This window comes from Anarhichas minor, unplaced genomic scaffold (genome assembly GCF_050575085.1).
Source record: "Anarhichas minor isolate MPS153535 unplaced genomic scaffold, ASM5057508v1 ptg000009l, whole genome shotgun sequence".
Lineage (NCBI taxonomy): Eukaryota > Metazoa > Chordata > Actinopteri > Perciformes > Anarhichadidae > Anarhichas > Anarhichas minor.
In genome coordinates this window covers 4,082,944-4,102,855 of record NW_027466455.1, presented here as the reverse complement: position 1 = coordinate 4,102,855, position 19,912 = coordinate 4,082,944, and the positions used below count along the sequence as shown (strand labels likewise).

The window sequence follows — 19,912 nt, the reverse complement described above, 5'->3', positions numbered from 1 at the left end:
CGCCATTTTAATTTTGTGTTTACCAGAGATGTGCTCATACGTTTCTTAGACAGAAGACATGCTCAAAGAAGTGATCGACAAAAGAGGTCTTCGTTGACTAATGCTGCGTTCACACCAAACGCGTCGCGAATTCATCGCGCCGCATATTCACGTCCATCGCGCCACCGGTCAAAACGCCGGGGACCAAGTGTTCATTCGCGTGAATCGCGCCAATCGCGCTGGACGCGCTGGACGCGCCACTATTAATTTCTCCTCCATTGTTTCTGATTCAGCAACGGCAGGACGTCGCTGATGACAGGGGGAGCAACTCAACGCTGATAGGCTATCGCGCCGGGGGTAACGCGAATATTTCGCAGAAGTTGAAAAATTTCAACTCGCGCGTCGGGGCGATTTGGCGTTTGACGCGGATTCGCGTCCATCGCGCCGCAAATTCACGTCCATCGCGACGCGCCATCGCAGATTCGCGCCGCGACAGTCTCATCGCGTCTGTGCATAGACTTTGTATGTAATCTACTCGCGCGAATAATTCGCGACGCGTTTGGTGTGAATGCAGCATAAGGATTAGCACAGATTAGTCGACTAATCGAGGAAGAGCAGGCAGCCCCAGTCAAAACTGTGACATTTTTATAAATTGTAAGTAAAATCCAAATAAGACTTTTCTTTCTTTGTAAAAAGAAGTTTGGCTTTTTAAGTCAAAGTCAAAATGAATAGACTTTGATATGTAATAGTTTTCACTCCTACATTTCTGTCTTCTTAAAATGGAAGTTTGACAGACTCTTGAATTTAGTTTACTTCATTTCTAAAAATAATGATATTTAATAGTTGGTTTCTCAAAATAAGTTTTTCGTTATTTTGTCAATATTTATCATCATAATGACTAACGGTATTTCTTTTGTCATCACGTCTAAATGTTCAGCTATATTTGTCTTGTTCTGGCACAAACAGGCTTCCATAGCTCACAGAGGTAAACGACTTGTCTTGAATTTTTTTTCTTCTTTTTTTTTTACAGTGTGCAGTGACTTCGCTCATGCGTGATTTGACTTCAGCGCCACTCGGGACTATTTGCACACAGACGCCTCTAGTGTGTCAACCCGAGCGGAGTTGCGCGCGTCTGCCAGCCGGATCGATACACCAGCAATTAGTCAGCGACAATTAGTTCATATTAACTAGTCAGTCAGTCAGTCAGTGATCGCGCGTTCATCTGCTGCTGCTTTCTCCCCGGACAACTACAGCCGGGATGTGTGAGTAGAGAGCCCGCCAGGCTCACCCACCACAGAGGAGTCCCCGATCATGGACAGGATAGGGGTGTCATTCCTGGATCCTTTGGACGACTACGAGCTGGTCCACCGGATTGGGTGCGGTACCTACGGAGATGTGTTCAAGGTGAGTGAGAAGAACGTTTCCTCGTGTTTTCACCGCAGCGGAGAGAAAAAAACACCCTCCACCAGAGATTCTGTCTCTGCTCACACACATCGGAGTTATCTCACTTCCTCATCAAGGTGACAGTGTTTGTGGAGAAGTCCGATATATTTTCAAATATAGTGCTGCATTTGGGAGGTTTTCATAGCCTGAGATATAATATCAAGAGATGTGTCGTATTGTCTTTGTAAGGGTTAAACTGCTTTTTCACCTGCAGATCACTCAATCCGATACATATCATATATCGTATATGTCAAAATAATGTTCACATTATAAGAAAAAGATACTTTAGAGCTCAAAATTATTTAAGAGGATCTTTGGGAAATAGTCAGTGGAAAGGAGACACAAAACACTGCGTGTGTGTGTATGCGCGTGTGCCATTATGTCATTACAATAAAGTCATTTAACCATTTGAACCCTTAATAAAATAGACGTATCCCTTTTAAACAGGCAGGTATTTCATCAGCCTGTTGCATCAGTTGTGCCACAGGTTCATATAGTTTTCATACAGGTGGGCAAAATTGATAAAATCTCCTATCATGATGTGATTTCATATTGTGATATTGATATATATCATAGTATTTCTAATTACATGGATACTGTAAGTACCCAGACAGGATAGTCTGTTTTCTGCTGATTCCAGAATAAAAATACCAGACTAGAGCTGCAACGATTAGTCGATCAATTGTTCGACGGGAATTTATCTGCAACAATTTTAATAGACCGATTAATCGAATGAATCACTTTGACAGCAGAAATGTCAAATATTCCTGCTTCTTAAGATGTCGAATTCATCATATCTAATAGAGGTCGCAGTGGGCTTTAAAAAAATGTGATTTTGTCATACTTTTCAAAATACAGGCGTTTTATGATAAACAAAATAATTGAAATATGTTATTTTCAGAATAACTAAGGAAATAATCATACTTGTGGCCCTATATCTAACTAATCAACACACTTGATGTTAAAATGTTAGATACCACAACATATAAACAGTCTGGCATAATCTCTGAAGGTTGATGAATGTATTTATATAATCAGAGATTATATTGTAATATCATCTGACCTATGTATCGAGTAGAAAACTGGCTTACGTCACGATTGGAGCGTCAGGATGCAAACATCCTGTGCAGTTAAACCGCCCCGGTGCCTTGTGCATCCTGCAGAAGCAACACAAGAATTAGTATTGTTTCTTTCTTTTACGTCCCATACCAGAAACATGGAGGGCCTTTATTATAAAGACCAATGTTTCATCTGCCTGCGATAGAAGTCTTCACAGATTCAACCCGTTTTACTGCCGTTTTTGTTTCATTCTCATGAGAACTCTTCTAGTGTGTCTCCAGTTTTTTTTTTTTTTTAGTGGTGGTGTGTGCATGATGGGCATGCCAAACTGTGCACGTTATGTTCTGGGCTGAGCATTCAATCAGTGCGACAGCGGCTCCGGAAACTGTGCTGCCTTCTTACAGCTGGATGACAAGTGAAATAAAAAGCCCCGTAGTGTGTCAGTAAGGCCTCCAGCACAGCTCAGTGCTCCTCCTCACAGATTCTTCCACTGTGAGCTCTGCTGGAGGGCTGAGCCACAGACAGAGCAGGTTCGCAGAAGCATGGCAGAGGCGCTTGTGTCCTGTATGTTGCATTGTCCACTGTGGTTTGTCCTGTTATTTGCCAGTGTCTGGAAGTGAACCTGTTGGGTGAGATGATTGAGTTGTGTTTTTCAAAATAAACTTTAATTTGGCAAGTTTTATTTTGACTTCTTGTTTCCTGTCTTCACTCGTTCTCTCTTAAATCCAAATCCCAGATGACGTTTGTTCATAATGTACCCATGACTCTTACTTTGGTGAGTAGCGCTGATTGTAATACCTTCGAGACCTTTTTCCCCACATGTCGGCACCGATTCACAGTCTGTAGAGTAAATAAATCTGTTAGAAAAGAAGTGTACTCTATTTTAGCTCTGCTTTGGTCTCCACCACCTCCTGAGAAAAATATCAGTCTCTTTAGCTGCTGAATGCTTCACTGTGCAGTGGCTTTGTCAGAGCGGTTCCACTGAATACAACTACTAATGACTTTGAGGCGCAAAGTCTGTGAGGGTTTAGTTCTGTCCCACTGTCAAATTGCAGAGTGTTTGAGGACTCTCAAACCCTTTCCGCAGGGAAAGGGTTCATTATCTGTGTCATCTGTGTCATTATATGACACAGATTTATTATTTCATCGAACATTTCATTTTGTCATTCTAGGTGTTTCGACAAAATCGAGTAAATAGATTATCTGAAATGACCTCATCTTGTGAGGAAAGAGCCTGGAAGATGTTCAAATTAAGGAGTAAAAAGTTCAAATAAATACCCACAATTGTACACACTATTTTTTGACGTTGTCATGGTAACGGGATATGTTACAGCAAAGTGTTGTCCCATTCGTATTTACAACCATTTACCAGATGATGCCAGTTACAGTAAAGCAAGCGACCCCTTACACATCACACATACTCCTTCATCTTTTGGTGCAGCTATGATTTACTTGCAGTACACACAAAGAGCTCCATAAGAACTCAAAACGCTGTTCGAACTTCAATCCAAACATTCTGACGTGAGCAATGTTCAGCTGACTTTACCACAGCCGTCTCTGCACTTGTGTAACATGTGGACATATTGCAGCCTGTGCATCTGCTGTGAACGGGACCAGCACTGCATACAGTGACACACAATAGCACATTATCACTCCCACTGCTGCCGCTGGTGGGTTTGGTGGAACTGGAACTGCGGTAGTCGAGGGTGAAACCTCTGGACATGTGACTGTGTGGGCTTTCAATGGACTCTCATTCCACTGCTATTATTCAGAGGAAAGTCAGCTTGATCTTGATCCATGTTGTCCTGTGGCTTCGACCAGATACAGTCTATTCAATTCAAAGGAATTCAAAAGTTTTTTTTTTTTTTTGCCATACCTACACCAACTTTTAAAAGCGTTTGCCAGGCTGGCAACCAGGCATCAGCTTTTGGTTGCCGAAACTGAAAATATAAGGTTGCCATTTTTTAGTTGCCTTATATTTGGAGTAATCAAGATACCAAGCAGTTGTACCTCAGCTTAATAATGAAAATTGAACATAAAAGACTAAAAACTTACCTTTTACAAAGTTCTTCGTAATTTCTTTATGCACAATGACATTTACAGATGTAAAAAAGATAATGAACGAGCTGGAAGTGAAACCGAGTTCCAATATGTCTGAAGGTATTGTCATGAGTCATGACCTCTTACCAAGGGCCCGCAGTGTCTGTCGGTATATGTGAAGGAATAGTTCAACATTTTGGGAAATACCTTTCTGAAAGTTAGATGTTAAGATATCATTTTGGTTGCCACATTGCTCAACCCAAGATGGGTAGGCTATTGCATAGATGTGTGAATTTAAATACACACGGTGCAGCTAAATATAGTAATGGTTAGCGAGTCAACCCAAATAAAAGCATCGTCAACAGAGAAATGTCTCAATGCAAGACTCTGTAGTCCTGCTGTGTTTAGAGTGTTATCTGTTTCGCCTGCAGTCGGTTTAACCCATGGTTAGCTTAACTTCACCACTGGTAATGTGGTGAGGCCTGAAGCATCAGTATCATTGTTGTCTCCTGTAACGGTGGTTAAACTGTTAGAGAACTGCTCATACAAAACAATTTCAAACTGGACACTGCGCTTTGTTGACTCCTCAGCAAGCCACACTACTCACAATGTCACAAACATCACGAAAAATTCTCTTTGGTTCAGAAAAAACCCACCAGAGGCAGAATTTAATTTACCAATAGGTAGGGTACACAGCTGCTTGGGTGCCCCAACTAAAAGAGCGCCAAACAGCTATAAATGTATTTTGATGTTTGGATATGAATATTATTGAATTATATTGTCATTGTTCCCTTAAATAACTTACAAAAAGGCCCCTAAAGCACTTCAAAATAGGCAACTCATCTGTAGGGCTATACGACTCACTGTGTACTTCTACTTCAAAGGAAAACATTGTAGTACTACATTTACCTGGTTACGTTGCAGATTTAGATTTGACTCTTAAAATATATCAATTCAAATATGATGCGTTATTATTCCTGAAACTATCCAGCATCATATTAGAATGAAAAGCTTCGCCTTGAACACACATTAAGTAGATTTAAGTGCATTGTGCTGATAACGCTTCTTTCTTTCTTCACTTGAAGTAAACATTTGGATGCAGCAATTTTACTGTGCACTATTCATAGTTTTACTACTGCCAATACCAACATTCCCAGTTAGAGAAAGGATGAAAAGTACATCGGTGAAATACACTTAGCGGAGGTCATTTCCAAATATGCATATTAGTCGCTTGCTTTGACATAACCACAGAGTGCTGTGTGCTCACAGTATAGTTGAATTCATACTACTTCTAATGATGGTATCAGAAAATAGTGCACACTGGCGGATTGACAATGTTGTCATAGATACCAGCATTGGCTGTAGTGTTAATGTGTACTGTTGTTGTCCTCCGATGCAAACAGACATAAAGGTGCTGCTCATAGCTGCATATAAGTGACTTCCAATATTAGTACACAGTGTGTGCTTTATAGTTCCTGTACGTGGAACAGCATTGGGACGCAGTTTTTGTCTCGGACCATAACTGTGCATGCAATCTTCATGCTCGAATCAGTATTTTTAGCCATGCTAGCAGCGTGACTCTCTGGATGGCAGTGTTGGTCCACCACCTTGGTCCAGAGTGAAATATGTCCAGAGCTTTTGGATGTACGTCCATCAAACTTGGTACACACATTTAAGTTCCCAAGAGGATGAACAACTTGATACCACGAGGTTGACATTTCTATTGGATGGATTTCAAGGACATTTTTACAGATGTTAATGTTCCCCTCAGAATGAATTGTTATGTTTATCTCTAGCTGCATCATCAGGTCCATGTTAGTTCGTCCAATACTTTATGACCAAATACAATCCCACCAACCTCTGATGTACTTTGTGATAAGTGCTAGTAAGCAAATTATTATTACAATTTAGCGCGTTATCATGGGAACACACTAGACTAATGTTTAACATGGTAAACGTTACCTGCTAATATCAGCATGTTAGCATTGTTACTGTGAGCATGTTAATATGATGCATTTAGCTCAAAACACTGCTGTGCAAAAGTAACAGCACATAGCTGCTAGCATGGCTGTAGACTTTGTCTTGTTATATTAACAGTTGATTAAATAACTGTGTGTCATAGCAATGGTGTCCCTCATAGTGACTTTCTCAAGAAATGATCACCTGACTTTGTCAGGTCCTTTCAGCTTTATGTGCTTATTAGCATCTTTTTGTAACAAGCTCATTGTTCTTTATTGTTCTGGTTCAGTCTCAGCAGACCGACTGCTAGCATTTAGCTGGTAAAGAAAGAAGAACAAAGCCAAAAGCAGAGTACATATTGAGCTTGTTTTATCAGGTGGACACAAACACGACTCCAGATGTATTGTAGCAGTTAATATTAGCCAGGTAAAGTCTTTTAATATTAAAATCTAATATTCGCTAATATTCTAATTCGCCAAGTAAGTCTTTAGAAAAAACCTTAAGTATGTTTTATTGCTTATGAATTTAGCTTTTCTTTTAATAAGATGAATCATTTGCTATTTCTCACTTCAAAATTCACATATTCCTACTTTAGTGAAAAATGAAATGCACCAGACTACATGTGTCACCTGTTACCTGGCCTGTTTCAGTTTGAACTGGCTATGTTCAGATCAACATTGTGTTCGTTTCAGAGGCCATTCATGCCCCATGCTTACCCTCTGTATTCAACAGGAAATGAGGATGTCTCATTATGAAGAAATTACAGTACAGTGAAGCTTCCGCTCCAAATTCATACGTTACTGCTGTTATTTCAGGCTTGTCTGTGTAAAAATTATGTCAGAGACGCTGCTATCACTGCAGTCGCAGGAAGCCCTGCGGTAGAACAGGAAAGAAAACAGGAAGTGACTGCAGCCGGGCCACAGGTTGCATTGAGGCGACCTGCTCATCCCATTGGTGACTGCCTCGTTTTGTTGTGGATTCCCAGAGTCGAAAAGCAGTCCATCTGACGTCAGTGCAGTCGCTGAATGGGGATGACTGATGTTTCCAGGAACAATTGAGGAAGTTGAAAACACAGCATAGCTTCTTAGAAACAACATCCACCGTCACCTCTTACATAGTACTGTGAAAAATAATTATGGTCACCGATTTCACCTGACTGGGTGACCCAGTCAGGTGAAATCGGTGACTGGTTAGGGTCGCTTTGCTACTGGACTACTTTGACCTTCAGTTGTGTTTTGACTCCAGTATAACACCTTGACTTGACTAAGACTGGCCATTTAACACTTGTCCAGCGCTATACAACAAAATACATGTCAGATTGCCTGCTGTGAATCTTCAGGGATCTGATGAATTCAAAAATATTTGGTGAATCTCTTACAATAAGCTAGTTTTATCACTAAGCAAAGCATAAGTCTGTAGTAAGTGGTACTGCTCTGTCTCATTCTTTGACTCACCTGGGCTTGTGTAGGACAGCCAGTAGGAAAGAGACGTCTTGCCAGTGCTATTTGTATTGATTCCCATGCTATGGAATCAATGAACGGTTAAAGCCAAGGCGGCAGACTGAACCAATTAAGAAACTATGTTCTTCATCATCAAGATGCATACTGATCGGTTGTGTATACTCCCAGGTTTTCTTATCTCGATGGATTAGGCAGAGCTTCAACCACGACATCACGTTCTTTATTTGGAAAATGTTGCACGTGATAGATCAAACAACAATGGGCTTCATGCAAGGTATTTGTGTATCCTAAATCTCTTTTCTCGTACTCTTTTGAGATTTGCTCACACAAGTGTACCGCATCTGATTTTCAAGTCCTCATAACTGCTCAGACTTGCTGCTTTCGACTTGAGGAATGCCATCTGAAAATGTACATTCACGTGTAAGTGCGTGTTCATGTAACTTTCAAGTAAGTGTTTGTGAAAAAGTGCACATTCATGATTGACAGCTTTTGCTTTCGTACGAGTACTTTCATGACTCGGAGCGCGTTCGTAAGTAAAGGTACGTTGATATCCGGTGATCGGCCGTTCGATTCCCGGATCCACTAGTCTATGTCGATGTGTCTTGGACAAGACACTTAACCCCAAATTGCTCCAATAGATGTGCTTATGGTGTCTGGGTGTGTATGAATGGTTAGTTAGAGTCCTGATGGACAGGTGACCCCTTACATGGTAGCCCCTATCATCAGTGTAAGAATGTGTGTGAATGGGTGAATGATGACATGTAGTGTTAAAGTGCTTTGAGTGGTCGGAAGACTAGAAAAGAGAAATACAAGTACAGTCCATTTAAGACTGTGTTTTGTCATTATTACAAAAATATCACAAGTAAAAAGAAGAATTTAAGATCTCTACAAGTAGCTTCTAACTTCAAATCTGCCGAATATATGTACCATATCAAAAGAAATATCAGACATTTTGGCATGAACGTGACAGTGTGTTGGACTGTTGAACTCAATAAATGTGCTCATCATTTCTGGCTGAAAGTCTTGTACTAATGATTACTGCATCGTGGTTTTGGTTCTTGCAGGGTGTTATCTGGCATGTCCTCTGAGGGTAACGATATGTTAAGTAATGCAAAGCCAGTTTGCGTTGCTGTGCAAAACTCAGTATGCGTCTGCTGGGGCATAGAGCAGCTTGATACCAGCTGTGTGGAGGCACAACATTCAGGCTTCTAAACCACAATAGTGCACTCTACCACTGCAGGGGTACGCATGTGACGCACATTACCCTCTGATCTGCTCTGTGGGTCGACTGCAGCAAAAGTGTTACCTCAACTGACTTGAGAAAGGAGGTGATTTTTAGAGAAATGACAAGTTATGCACGGAGTAAAATCATATTTGCAAAAGACAAGTACCAATAAGACATCCATATACAGTAGGACCGTCTGTCTGGAGAAGGTGCTAAATGGCTGGGTCCCAATGCGTAGAGTCTATTCTCATGATGCTGCAGCCCGCCATTGAATTAGATCCCATTTACACCTCGTGTTAACCTCTGAACCCAAGCACTTTCGGGCTGTTTTTTGCTCCTGTCACATTTTACACTCTGTGGCCTTGATTTTCACTGCAGTATAAAAGTCCTGCTACTCTATGCAAACGGCACCATCAAGGCTCGAAGTAGAGAGAACTCAAACATGTATTTTGTGCTGTATAACACAGTTACCATGCCATATATCATAAAAAAGAAAAAAAATGTAATGTATGTTGAATTTCATTGATTTATTTTACAAAACTTTAAAAACATTGGAATCTATATATCCAATATATTTACAAGTGTCCACAAGTGTTAGATATCATGGGGGGGGGGGGGGGGGGCTATATAAATATATATATATTGATCAATTTAGATTTTTACAACCTCTACTTACGAGCTCTCCTGTCCTCCCCAATGCACGGTGCTCAGCATCCTGCAGTTCAGTCGGATATTCACAGAATTTTTGTCACCTGACTGTTTGTCTCAGCCGAGTGGATCGTAGCTTTTTAGTTGCGCTGAGAAGCTCAGAATTGAATGTTTTTTACAGTAACTGGTTTCTTCGAACGGTTTATCTGGGGCGAGATTTCAAATGGGACATGTGGAATATAATGTTTTTGATGAATGTGTGTGTATATATATATATATACTGTATGTACTTTCATCTCATTTTTGTGGAGATGATATCTCAGGAACACGTGGAGGCAATTTCTGCGTGCGTGTATGTGTGTAATATGTGTGGTAAATATACATGTACATCACCCTGTTCTGCTGACAAATAAAGTGTTCCTAGCTTACCTTCCACCCTGTGAGTAATAATAAAAAAGCAGGTAATAATGCATATGGTTATATTCATATATATTTTCTGTCCCTTTCAGGCTCGTAACATCAGGACATCTGAACTGGCAGCTATCAAGATTGTCAAGCTGGACCCTGGTATGTCTCACATGACACATTCTCTCAAAGGCTTATTTGTAAAACACCAGATATAGGAAGATTTAGTTTCTAATTATTTGATTTAAATTTTGTATGAACAGTGACCTTTGGGGAATTATGCTTTTGTTAGTCAGCTAGAAGAGAAGATAATTATCAGTCTCATAAGATGGCTGAAGACAAGACAAGGTTAGATTTGATTCCATTTTAGATATGAACCTTATTATCATTTACTTGACCCATTTTGCACAGTGTGGCATACAATAAACCATAAGAGTGTTGATATTACACAGTGCGTTGATTATTATTTTTTATTTTACTCCAGAAGTTTAAGACTCATTTAACATTTAAGAATAGGATTATATTTTTTCAAGTCTTTGTGTGTATTGTTTTCACACAGACTTGAAAAATCCTATCCTTCAATAAATTATTGATTGTTTGAAGTGAACAATCGGAACCAGCACACTGGAAGCATTGCTTAATGCTCAAAATCTGTAGTATCTTACTGGTACAGGTTCTCAGTAGCAGCAATGTGTCATAACACTCTTAGACAAACTGAATATTAAAGGCCACATATCATGCTCATTTTCAGGCTCATGCTTGTATTTTGGGTTTCTACTACAACATGTTTACATGCTTTAATGTACCAAAAACCACATAATTCTTCTCATACTGTCTGTCTGAATATACCTATATTCACCCTCTGTCTAAAAACGTTCTGTTTCAGCACCTGTCTCTTTAAGACCAGTCTGCTCTGATTGGCTTGCGGAGAACAATATGAGCAAAAGCACTGAAACAGTTTTTCATGATACGTCCCCTTTAAGTGACTGATATTTCAGCCTCGTATACCAGGTCTCCCACTAGTCTAACCCTACGTTTACTGGTCTATAATTGTCCCTCTAGTAGGAGCTCAGTGCACTGACACCAGACTGTTGTGAGAGAAGACATTGACTAAACTGTCTGTCTGTCCAGGTGATGACATCACGTCCATCCAGCAGGAGATCACCATGATGAAGGAGTGCAAGCACAAAAACATCGTGGCCTACTTCGGCAGCTACCACAGGTGCTGTGTGTTTTCAGCCTGTCCGCTGCACATGTGTGGAATTCCTGGGATTGTCGGTGGACTTAAATATGTGGAATTTGACTTTTAATTTCCCCACACTGTTGTTGCTGGATTCCTCTCCCACTCTTTCTAGTGCTCAGTTAGATTGTTGGCACAACAGCTCGTGAATGATACAGTATGTATTTGTGGGCGTTAGTTTAGTTTCAGAATCTTAGGGAGTGTTTCCAAATGCTTCAATGTCTTCTTTCACAATCCCTGCTAAACTGAAGAATAAGCACAGCTCATGTCAAACAGAGATAAAAGTTGTGTGCGTGTCTCTTCCAGGAACACCAAGCTGTGGATCTGCATGGAGTACTGCGGTGGAGGGTCACTTCAGGATATTTACCATGGTATAGATACAAAAAATAATTAAGTTCTGATTGTAGGCCTTGTATTACATCCAGTTTTAGTATTATCCGCACTACTTAAAAAGTGCAGCATTACCATTGAAAGAAAAAGTGGAAATGTTATTTCTTACCCAGAGCATTCAATACAGAGATAATGTGGCATTCATGCCATGTGGCACAGTGGGAAGAATGGAAACTCTGATGCTCCAATCTAGTTTCAGTTTTGGATGTGTCAGGGACGTCATGACAGTTTCCACATTATACATTACATGTATAGTCTCTTTTCAAAATAAACTTTGTTTACGTAGTTTTTAGGTTTAGGCAACAAAAGTATTTGGTTAGGTTTGGGTTAAATCGGTACATTTGTTGCGTAAAATACATTTGTTACGTAACTGGCATTAGTAAAGAATGTAAGTTATATAACAAAACTAAGATAAAACAAGTAAATGTTGACTTGGTTTCCCACAGGACATGAACAACGGTGTCTTGGGTGAAAGTCCTGTGTGGTTTGAAAACAAAAACAGAATCACATTACTAATTATTATGCAGAATGACGCAATATGTTTTTCCTTCTAGGGTGAAGGCATAAACCGCCCCACTCTACCTCTGATTGGCCTAACACTACCCGATCTCACTCCTTAATGTCTAACCCCAACCAACGAAGGCACGAGTACTAGCCAACCAGAGGCAGAGTAGGGCGGGTCATGGCCTTTGCTTTAGTGGCATTGACATTTGTGGCAACCCAGGGGACGTGGAGGCAAGATTCAGGAATAAAACAGGAGACTCAGAGACAGTAACCACGTAACAAAAAGTGTCCTTTAATAAACAGGTTAGGGTAAAGGGGAATGGGGTCAAACTTAACAAAAGATTCCTCCCGGTCGGGGTCTTTGGCCTTCGGTCTACACCCAGTGTGAGACGAGTCCTCCGTCCTGTTTGGGCATACTCGGAGGAGAGAGGTGAGTCTGCTGAATTACCTCCGGTCTGATGCAGCTCCTCTCAAGAGGTTCAGGAGATCCTCGTAGTCTTCTGCCCAGTCTGTCTGCCGCTGCTGCTTCCCAGCTCAGTGAACATATGCTCACTGTAGTTACCTGATGGGCTGCAGGTGTGACCAATGCCAAGTGCCTAGTGGCTGCAGCACCTGCACTGGATAGTAGACTCCCTCTATCACCTCCCCCAACCTGAGCTTGGGGATCTGCCCCCTGTGTTGAGTCAACTCAGCTTTTCCCCCTGGTTTGCCACACATTATTCTGCAATATAATTAGCCATGTGCTCACACAACTACACAACCCAACAACTACGCCCTGCTACAGAACCCGTCACACTTGCACTCACTAGAACCCGACACGCAGCCCTTGGCTCGGCTTCTTCTTATTGCCGTCCTGGTATCGAAGAAGAGGAGAGACGATGTCCTGCTTCAATCCAGGTTTTCACGAAAGGCACTGGATCAAATTTATCCAAAGGGGTCCAATTAGGTCCACAAAGAGACGTGAAGACAGGCAGTTTGTAAAAGAAAAACTTCTGAGCATTAGTAAGCTTTTAAAATACATTTTAGTGAGAATTGCAAATGACAAATAATTGTCCTTTTGATTTTAAAGACCCCCTGACATTTTGCAATTAATGCTTTTAGGGGGTCTGAAGTCTCAATCAAAGTCCGAGACCCCCCGTGTTTCACACACTGGGTAACGGGCTTACACACAAATAGGCTTTTGGTCCAATGGGACATTTTCAGAACTATTGGGGTTTCAGAATAAGGGGTCGCTAGAGTCCCCCTCAACACAGAAGGGAGATGTGTCTCCTAGCTTTGTCAAATAAAAAATACTCCTTCAATATGTTAACTACATTTCTATTTGTAAACCTTCTAAGTAAATTAAGATATGTAAATGAGACCGCTTTGGAGTTGGTTCCACAAAGCTGTTAGCATTGCTTCCACTGATCTAATCTTTATGCTATGTTAATCTGAACATGTACTGGACATATCTCTAGATGCAAATTGATCCTCTCATCTAAATCTGGGTTTGACAGCAGTCATGTTTCCCGAAACTGTCAGACTGTAATCACCAGGTTAATTTTGAGACATTAGTGTAATTACTGTAAAACAGATGTGGAAGCACAAGGAGCTCTGGAAAGCCAGTTCTCTATTTTTAGAAATGTACCTGCAGGCTCGTTCTTTTTCTCCCTTCTCTATGAGCCATTAATCAAGCTGTCCTCCTCAGTGACGGGCCCATTAAAGGAGAAGCAGATAGCGTACGTGTGCAGAGAAACCCTCCAGGTAAGAATCTTTTTGTGTGAGAGGCAGCTTGTTGCTGTCGCATCGTGAACTCTCTAAAGATACTCTGCTGACAGAGTGACTCGTGTTTTTTCCCAACCACAGAAGAGCTAAATAGTATTTAACCTCGCCAGACCGCTTAAATATACTGTAGAGGTAAACAGAGGGCGAGGCGGTCTGTAGTTTGTTAGTGAGTGACTTTCAGCTCACAGCACGCTTTTATTGGATAATCAGGTTTGTAGACAACAAAAAGATCAGAATTTAAAAAAGAACTTGCTTAACAACTTACAAAAATATTTTTCTTAAGCACTCTTAGTATATCCATTTTATCTGAATAATCTGATGATTATGAGTGATGACAGAGCTACACTGCCTCTGCAATCTAACTTGATATACAAGCATTCTTGTGTAACTTTGACTTTCCTTTCTTGGAAACTCTGCCATCGCCCTGTTTCACTTTTCATTCAAGATGTTATTTTGTTTTACAGTGTTCACCGCTATACATTATTATATTACATTATTTCAACTAAGATTAGGTTTTTTGGGTTACTCCTGGTTAAACCGAATTGATATAAAGTTGTGGTTTATTATTTAATTAGTAAAAGACGCGCACCTGATTTTCATTCTTTGCTTTCCCCAGGGTTTGTATCACCTGCACGAAACTGGCAAAATGCACAGAGACATAAAGGTACAGCAGCTTTTTTTCAAAAATAAATCTTTGTCAAGTTGTTACAGTACAGTTGTGATCATATCTTCTTCCCCAAGGTTCAATACTGGGGCCTCTTCTGTTCAACATCTACATGCTCAGATTATGGAAAACAACAAAGTGTGTTATCATAATTATGCAGACGACACACAAATCTACATAACTATGTCACCAGGGGACTATAATCCCATACAAGGGCTGGGTAACTGCATTGAACAAATCAACAACTGGATGTGCCAGAATTTTCTTCAATTAAACAAAGATAAAACAGAAGTAATTGTTTTTGGTACCAAGGACGAACGATTGAAAATCAGTGCTCAGCTTCAATCACTGATGTTAAAACCCACAAACCAAGCCAGAAATCTAGGTGTAGTTATGGATTCAGACCTCAACCTGAACAGCCATATCAAGACAATTACAAAATCAGCCTCCTATCACCTGAAGAATATATCAAGGATTAGAGGACTTATGTCTCAACAGCTCATTCTGGGGGATCCCGAGGCGTTCCCAGGCCAGCTGGGAGATGTAATCCCTCCAGCGTGTTCTGGGTCTTCCCCGGGGTCTCTTCCCAGTTGGATGTGCCTGGAAAACCTCCAGTGGGATGAGCTGGAACATGTTGCCGGTGAGAGGGAAGTCTGGGTCAGCCTGCTTGGCCTGTTGCCACCGCGACCCGACCCCGGATAAGCGGAGGAAAATGGATGGATGGATGGATGGATGTCTCAACAGGATTTGGAAAAACTTGTCCATGCATTCATCTTCAGTAGACTGGACTACTGTAACGGTGTGTTTACAGGTCTCTGTAAAAAGTCTGTCAGAAAGCTGCAGCTGATTCAGAACGCTGCAGCTCGAGTCCTCACTAAGACCAGGAGGGTGGATCACATCACTCCAGTTCTGAGGTCTTTGCACTGGCTTCCTGTCCAACAAAGAATTGACTTTAAAATCCTGCTGTTGGTTTATAAAGCACTGAATGGTTTAGGGCCAACATACATCTCTGATCTGCTGCTACCTTATGAACCATCCCGACCCCTTAGGTCATCTGGGACCGGTCTACTTTCTGTTCCCAGAGTCAGAACTAAACATGGAGAGGCAGCGTTCAGTTTCTCTGCTCCACATATCTGGAACAAAGTCCCAGAAAGCTGCAGGTCTGCTGAGACCCTCAGCTCGTTTAAATTAAGATTGAAGACTTTTCTGTTTGCTGCTGCCTTTAATTGAACCACATTCAATTAATATATTAATCAATTTCCTGCATTTCTGCATTTAATAACTACTGTATTTTATTTCTTACACCGTTTTATTTTTTAGATATTAATCAATTTCCAAATACTGCTGATTGAAAACACGACATTTAGTGATGATACGTTACGATGTCTGAAAAGTCCTGATAAACCGATAAAAAGTGTCATTGAAAGACCTCAGAGAGGCCGGGTTAGAGTCCTGAGACGGGGTTAGAGTCCCGCGTCGAGACGGGGTTAGAGTCCCACGTCCAATTGTCCGGGTTAGAGTCCCGAGGTGGGGTTGGAGTCCCACGCTAAATAAGACCTCAGGGAGGCCGGGTTAGAGTGTTTCAATGACTGTTTTTATTGTTTCAATGTTCTTAATTGTTTTTAAATCTCTTTTGCCTTATGTTTTGATGCTTTTAATGGTTTTATGTGAAGCACTTTGAATTACCTTGTTGTTGAAATGTGCTATACAAATAAACTTGCCTTGCCTTCTTATACTGGGGGGTCATCATGTGAACACGAGCTTAGATCAGTGTGTGTGTTCTCTCTCTGCAGGGAGCCAACATCCTTTTGACAGAGAGAGGAGATGTGAAACTGGGTCAGTGGTGATGGACACACACACTCACTCACGTGCACATCTGCGTTACCTCTTTAACTACTCTTGAAGTGTACTTAACTAGGCCGGCCATGATGGATGATAGCCGCTCAGCTCCAGTGTGACCCTGCCTGTGTCTTCTCTTCTAGCTGACTTTGGAGTGGCAGCAGAGATCAGTGCCTCCGTAGCCAAAAGGAAGTCTTTTATAGGAACTCCCTACTGGTAAGACGGACGAAGCCACCTGCCCTCACCTGTCTGTAAAAACAAAGTCATTACAAGAGTACTCACCCATTTAATAACTCACTTTCCTCTTTTTATTCTCTGGCAATAACAAAAACAAGATTTTCAAAAATGTACGCAATAGATGGAAACACTTTTATCATTACACTTGGTTCATTATAAAACCATGGTTACTACACTACCCACAATGCAAAATGTTTTGCCACGTTCACATAATGTGGTGAGACTCCCTGCAGTAAGTGCCACTGTGATGTTGACCTGAAAATTATAGTCAGAAAAGTTTGAAACAAGTAAATGTGGACGATTTAAATAGACGTGAATGTGGTATTATGACCTCCGTGGTTGACAAAGGTGTTGATTGATCATGTTCTTACCCAGTAAAAGTAGCGAGTACCACCAACATGTTCATGGGCTTGTTGTGTGGTCATCTCCCCATTCATCTGCTCCTTAGTTAAAGCTTAGTCTGAAGTATTGCAAAATAAAAACCAAAGTGGCCTTTTGAGGCTGCCTTGAGGAATTCCACAATTTGTATTATATTTCCATTTCCATTGTTGTTTAAAACACATCAATGAGCCACACTGGGTGACACGTTCCTTCATTAGTATGAAGACACACACTGTAGTTCATTTTGAGTCAATCATACACAGTCCTGCTGCCAAAAATACTCAGCAAGCACCAAATGTGGATTAATCGGCCGCTGAAAATAGCCCATAAAAAAATGCATATTTTTTTCTGTTTGTTTCACGTTTGCAAAAAAAATATTTTAAGCCAGCTGTTTTAGGAAGTTACTGAGGCTTTAAAAAAATCTTTTTAACTAATCTCAATTAATATGAGAAAGTTAACATGTAACCAAAATGTGTCATATCAGAGGTGGACAACAATGGTAAGTTCATTTTGAAGCATCAATTAAAATGCCAATGTCCTTTTCAGTGTTTTATCTGATATTCCTCTCCTCTTCTTTTTATTTATTTTTTATTTAACCTTTATTTAACCAGGTAAAATCAATTGAGAACCAATTCTCATTTTCAATGATGACCTGGCTTGGCCTGATTCTTCTGTCCCCTTTGTGCAGGATGGCTCCGGAGGTGGCTGCAGTCGAGAAGAAGGGTGGCTACAACCACCTGTGTGACATCTGGGCCGTCGGCATCACCGCCATCGAGCTGGCAGAGCTCCAGCCTCCCATGTTTGACCTTCACCCAATGAGGTGAGTCAGCAGCAGGGACCTCAGCTCCAACAACTGCAAACAGACAGTTGTATCATAACTCTTGTGTTATGTAACAGCTTGGCTGCCTGCTGTGTATTGTGTTCCTGGACAGTCACTGCATGTAAATATTGAAGACATTTTTCCAGCCCAGTGACATTTCAAACAATGTTTCAGAGCGCTGATGTTGATGTCCAAGAGCAGCTTCCAGCCTCCAAGACTAAAGGATAAAACCAAATGGTGAGTTTAACTGTCTGTGTTCAGCATGTATTGGGACCAATTGTTTTCCAATCTCATCAATATCTTCTTGAGGTACAATTTGTTCACGCTCTGTTGCTCTCTGCAGGTCGGCAGGTTTCCAAAGCTTTGTGAAGATGTCTCTCATTAAAAGCCCTCGTAAACGGCCCTCAGCTGAGACGCTGCTGCAGGTTACTTGCTCTTTTCAGCTTGCCATTAACAAGTCACCCGTCTCCATACATAAATGGCATTTTAACCCTTACGTATTCAGAGAAGATTGATTCTCTTTATGATGACACACGATAAAGCTGGGCGATGTTGCACAGGTGTTATTTTTACCTCATGATCCCATATTTAAAAGGAGCAATATACAATTTTCAGAGCATTAACATAGCAGCAAAGAACTGTTTGCTATGTAAAGACGTCGCCATGTTGATAGGCAATTATAATGCTCCCAATCTTGTATTATGCATATTTTGAATGACTTTACAGACAAGAAAAAGATGTTAAAAAAAGCTTTTAAAAATGTTGGCGATAGTTTTCTCTTTTCCCTTTGGAGACACTTCAAAACAACTTGATTTGTGTCTGGATTTCCTCCCATAATTACATTTATCTTCAATACATGTCTGCAATATGGCCCAGCAAGATTTTTTGTCAATAGCTTTGTTATTTCTTAATTATAAACAACCTTTATTTTGATCTGGGTCTCTCTCCAATACAACCTCAGTTTAGACTTTTTTTTTTTTTTTAGAGATGGGATTCAAATACAGTTCATTCAAACTAATGTTAAGTATAAACAGCAGAGGACAATTTAACACAGGCAGTCAAATGTATTGAATTTAACAGTAAGAGATAGAAGCTCTGTGTCTTATCCTTAAACTACAGTCTGTCTGATCAATGATCACGTTAGTGTTTTGTGAAGACATACGGTTGCCTGAGGTTACAGCTGATGGCATTCCTGTTCATCTTTTCAGTAACTTTTGGTTTTACAACTGTTGGTTGCACAAAACAAGACGTCAGCTTGGACTCTGGGAAACTGTGATGGGCATTTTTCCTTTTTTCTCTGATGTTCGGTAGACAAAACAATGACTCAAGTAATCATAAAAGAGGTCTGGAACCAGCCTAACAATGTCCTTCCAAAGACTGAAATTCTGACGATTAGGAGGCCAGTCAGTGTGGATCCGACATCATCATGCATGGTTTTTTGTAACTGTTCAAGGTCATGATCTGTAACTTGTTCCTCCAGCATCCGTTCGTGACACAGCTCCTGACCCGCAACCTTGTCATTGAGCTGCTGGACATGGCCAACAACCCTGAGCTCCACACAGGCCACACGCACAGCATGGACGACAACGAGCTGGAGGTCAGTACTGCGAGGAGGGGGAAAGGACTTTAAAGCAGTGCAACTATACCGTGACTCCTGAACCGAATGTCTGCTCTGTGTGCTCACAACAAACAAGCTGCAGGATGGAGAAAGTCCCATTCAGTGTGTCATCTAATTGATCTGTTGACAGGTTGGGGAAGTGGCTCCTGACAAGATTCAGTCAGCAGGGAAACACCTGCCTATAGAGAGGACCCTGTCTGAAGAACAATGTGAGGACACACACACACACACAGACTT

General features: G+C 41.0%; 1 protein-coding gene across 6 annotated transcripts in view; it reads left to right on the top strand.

Moving 5' to 3' along the window:
• Nucleotides 1–99: 99 nt before the first annotated feature.
• Nucleotides 100–19,912, top strand: part of map4k2 (mitogen-activated protein kinase kinase kinase kinase 2) — a 52,698-nt gene continuing 32,885 nt past the window's right edge. For 2 of the 6 annotated variants that reach the window (XM_076087137.1, XM_076087136.1), the window contains exons 1-13: nt 100–1,383; nt 10,323–10,380; nt 11,350–11,440; nt 11,765–11,829; nt 14,040–14,095; nt 14,733–14,780; nt 16,574–16,616; nt 16,763–16,835; nt 17,926–18,057; nt 18,232–18,294; nt 18,401–18,482; nt 19,538–19,654; nt 19,806–19,884. In XM_076087137.1, coding sequence (XP_075943252.1) covers nt 1,291–1,383; nt 10,323–10,380; nt 11,350–11,440; nt 11,765–11,829; nt 14,040–14,095; nt 14,733–14,780; nt 16,574–16,616; nt 16,763–16,835; nt 17,926–18,057; nt 18,232–18,294; nt 18,401–18,482; nt 19,538–19,654; nt 19,806–19,884 — 1,000 coding nt within the window. In that variant the 5' untranslated portion in view covers nt 100–1,290. The remainder of the gene's footprint in view (nt 1,384–10,322; nt 10,381–11,349; nt 11,441–11,764; nt 11,830–14,039; nt 14,096–14,732; nt 14,781–16,573; nt 16,617–16,762; nt 16,836–17,925; nt 18,058–18,231; nt 18,295–18,400; nt 18,483–19,537; nt 19,655–19,805; nt 19,885–19,912) is intronic. The other 4 variants (XM_076087135.1, XM_076087134.1, XM_076087139.1 and 1 more) reach the window with 3 other exon arrangements.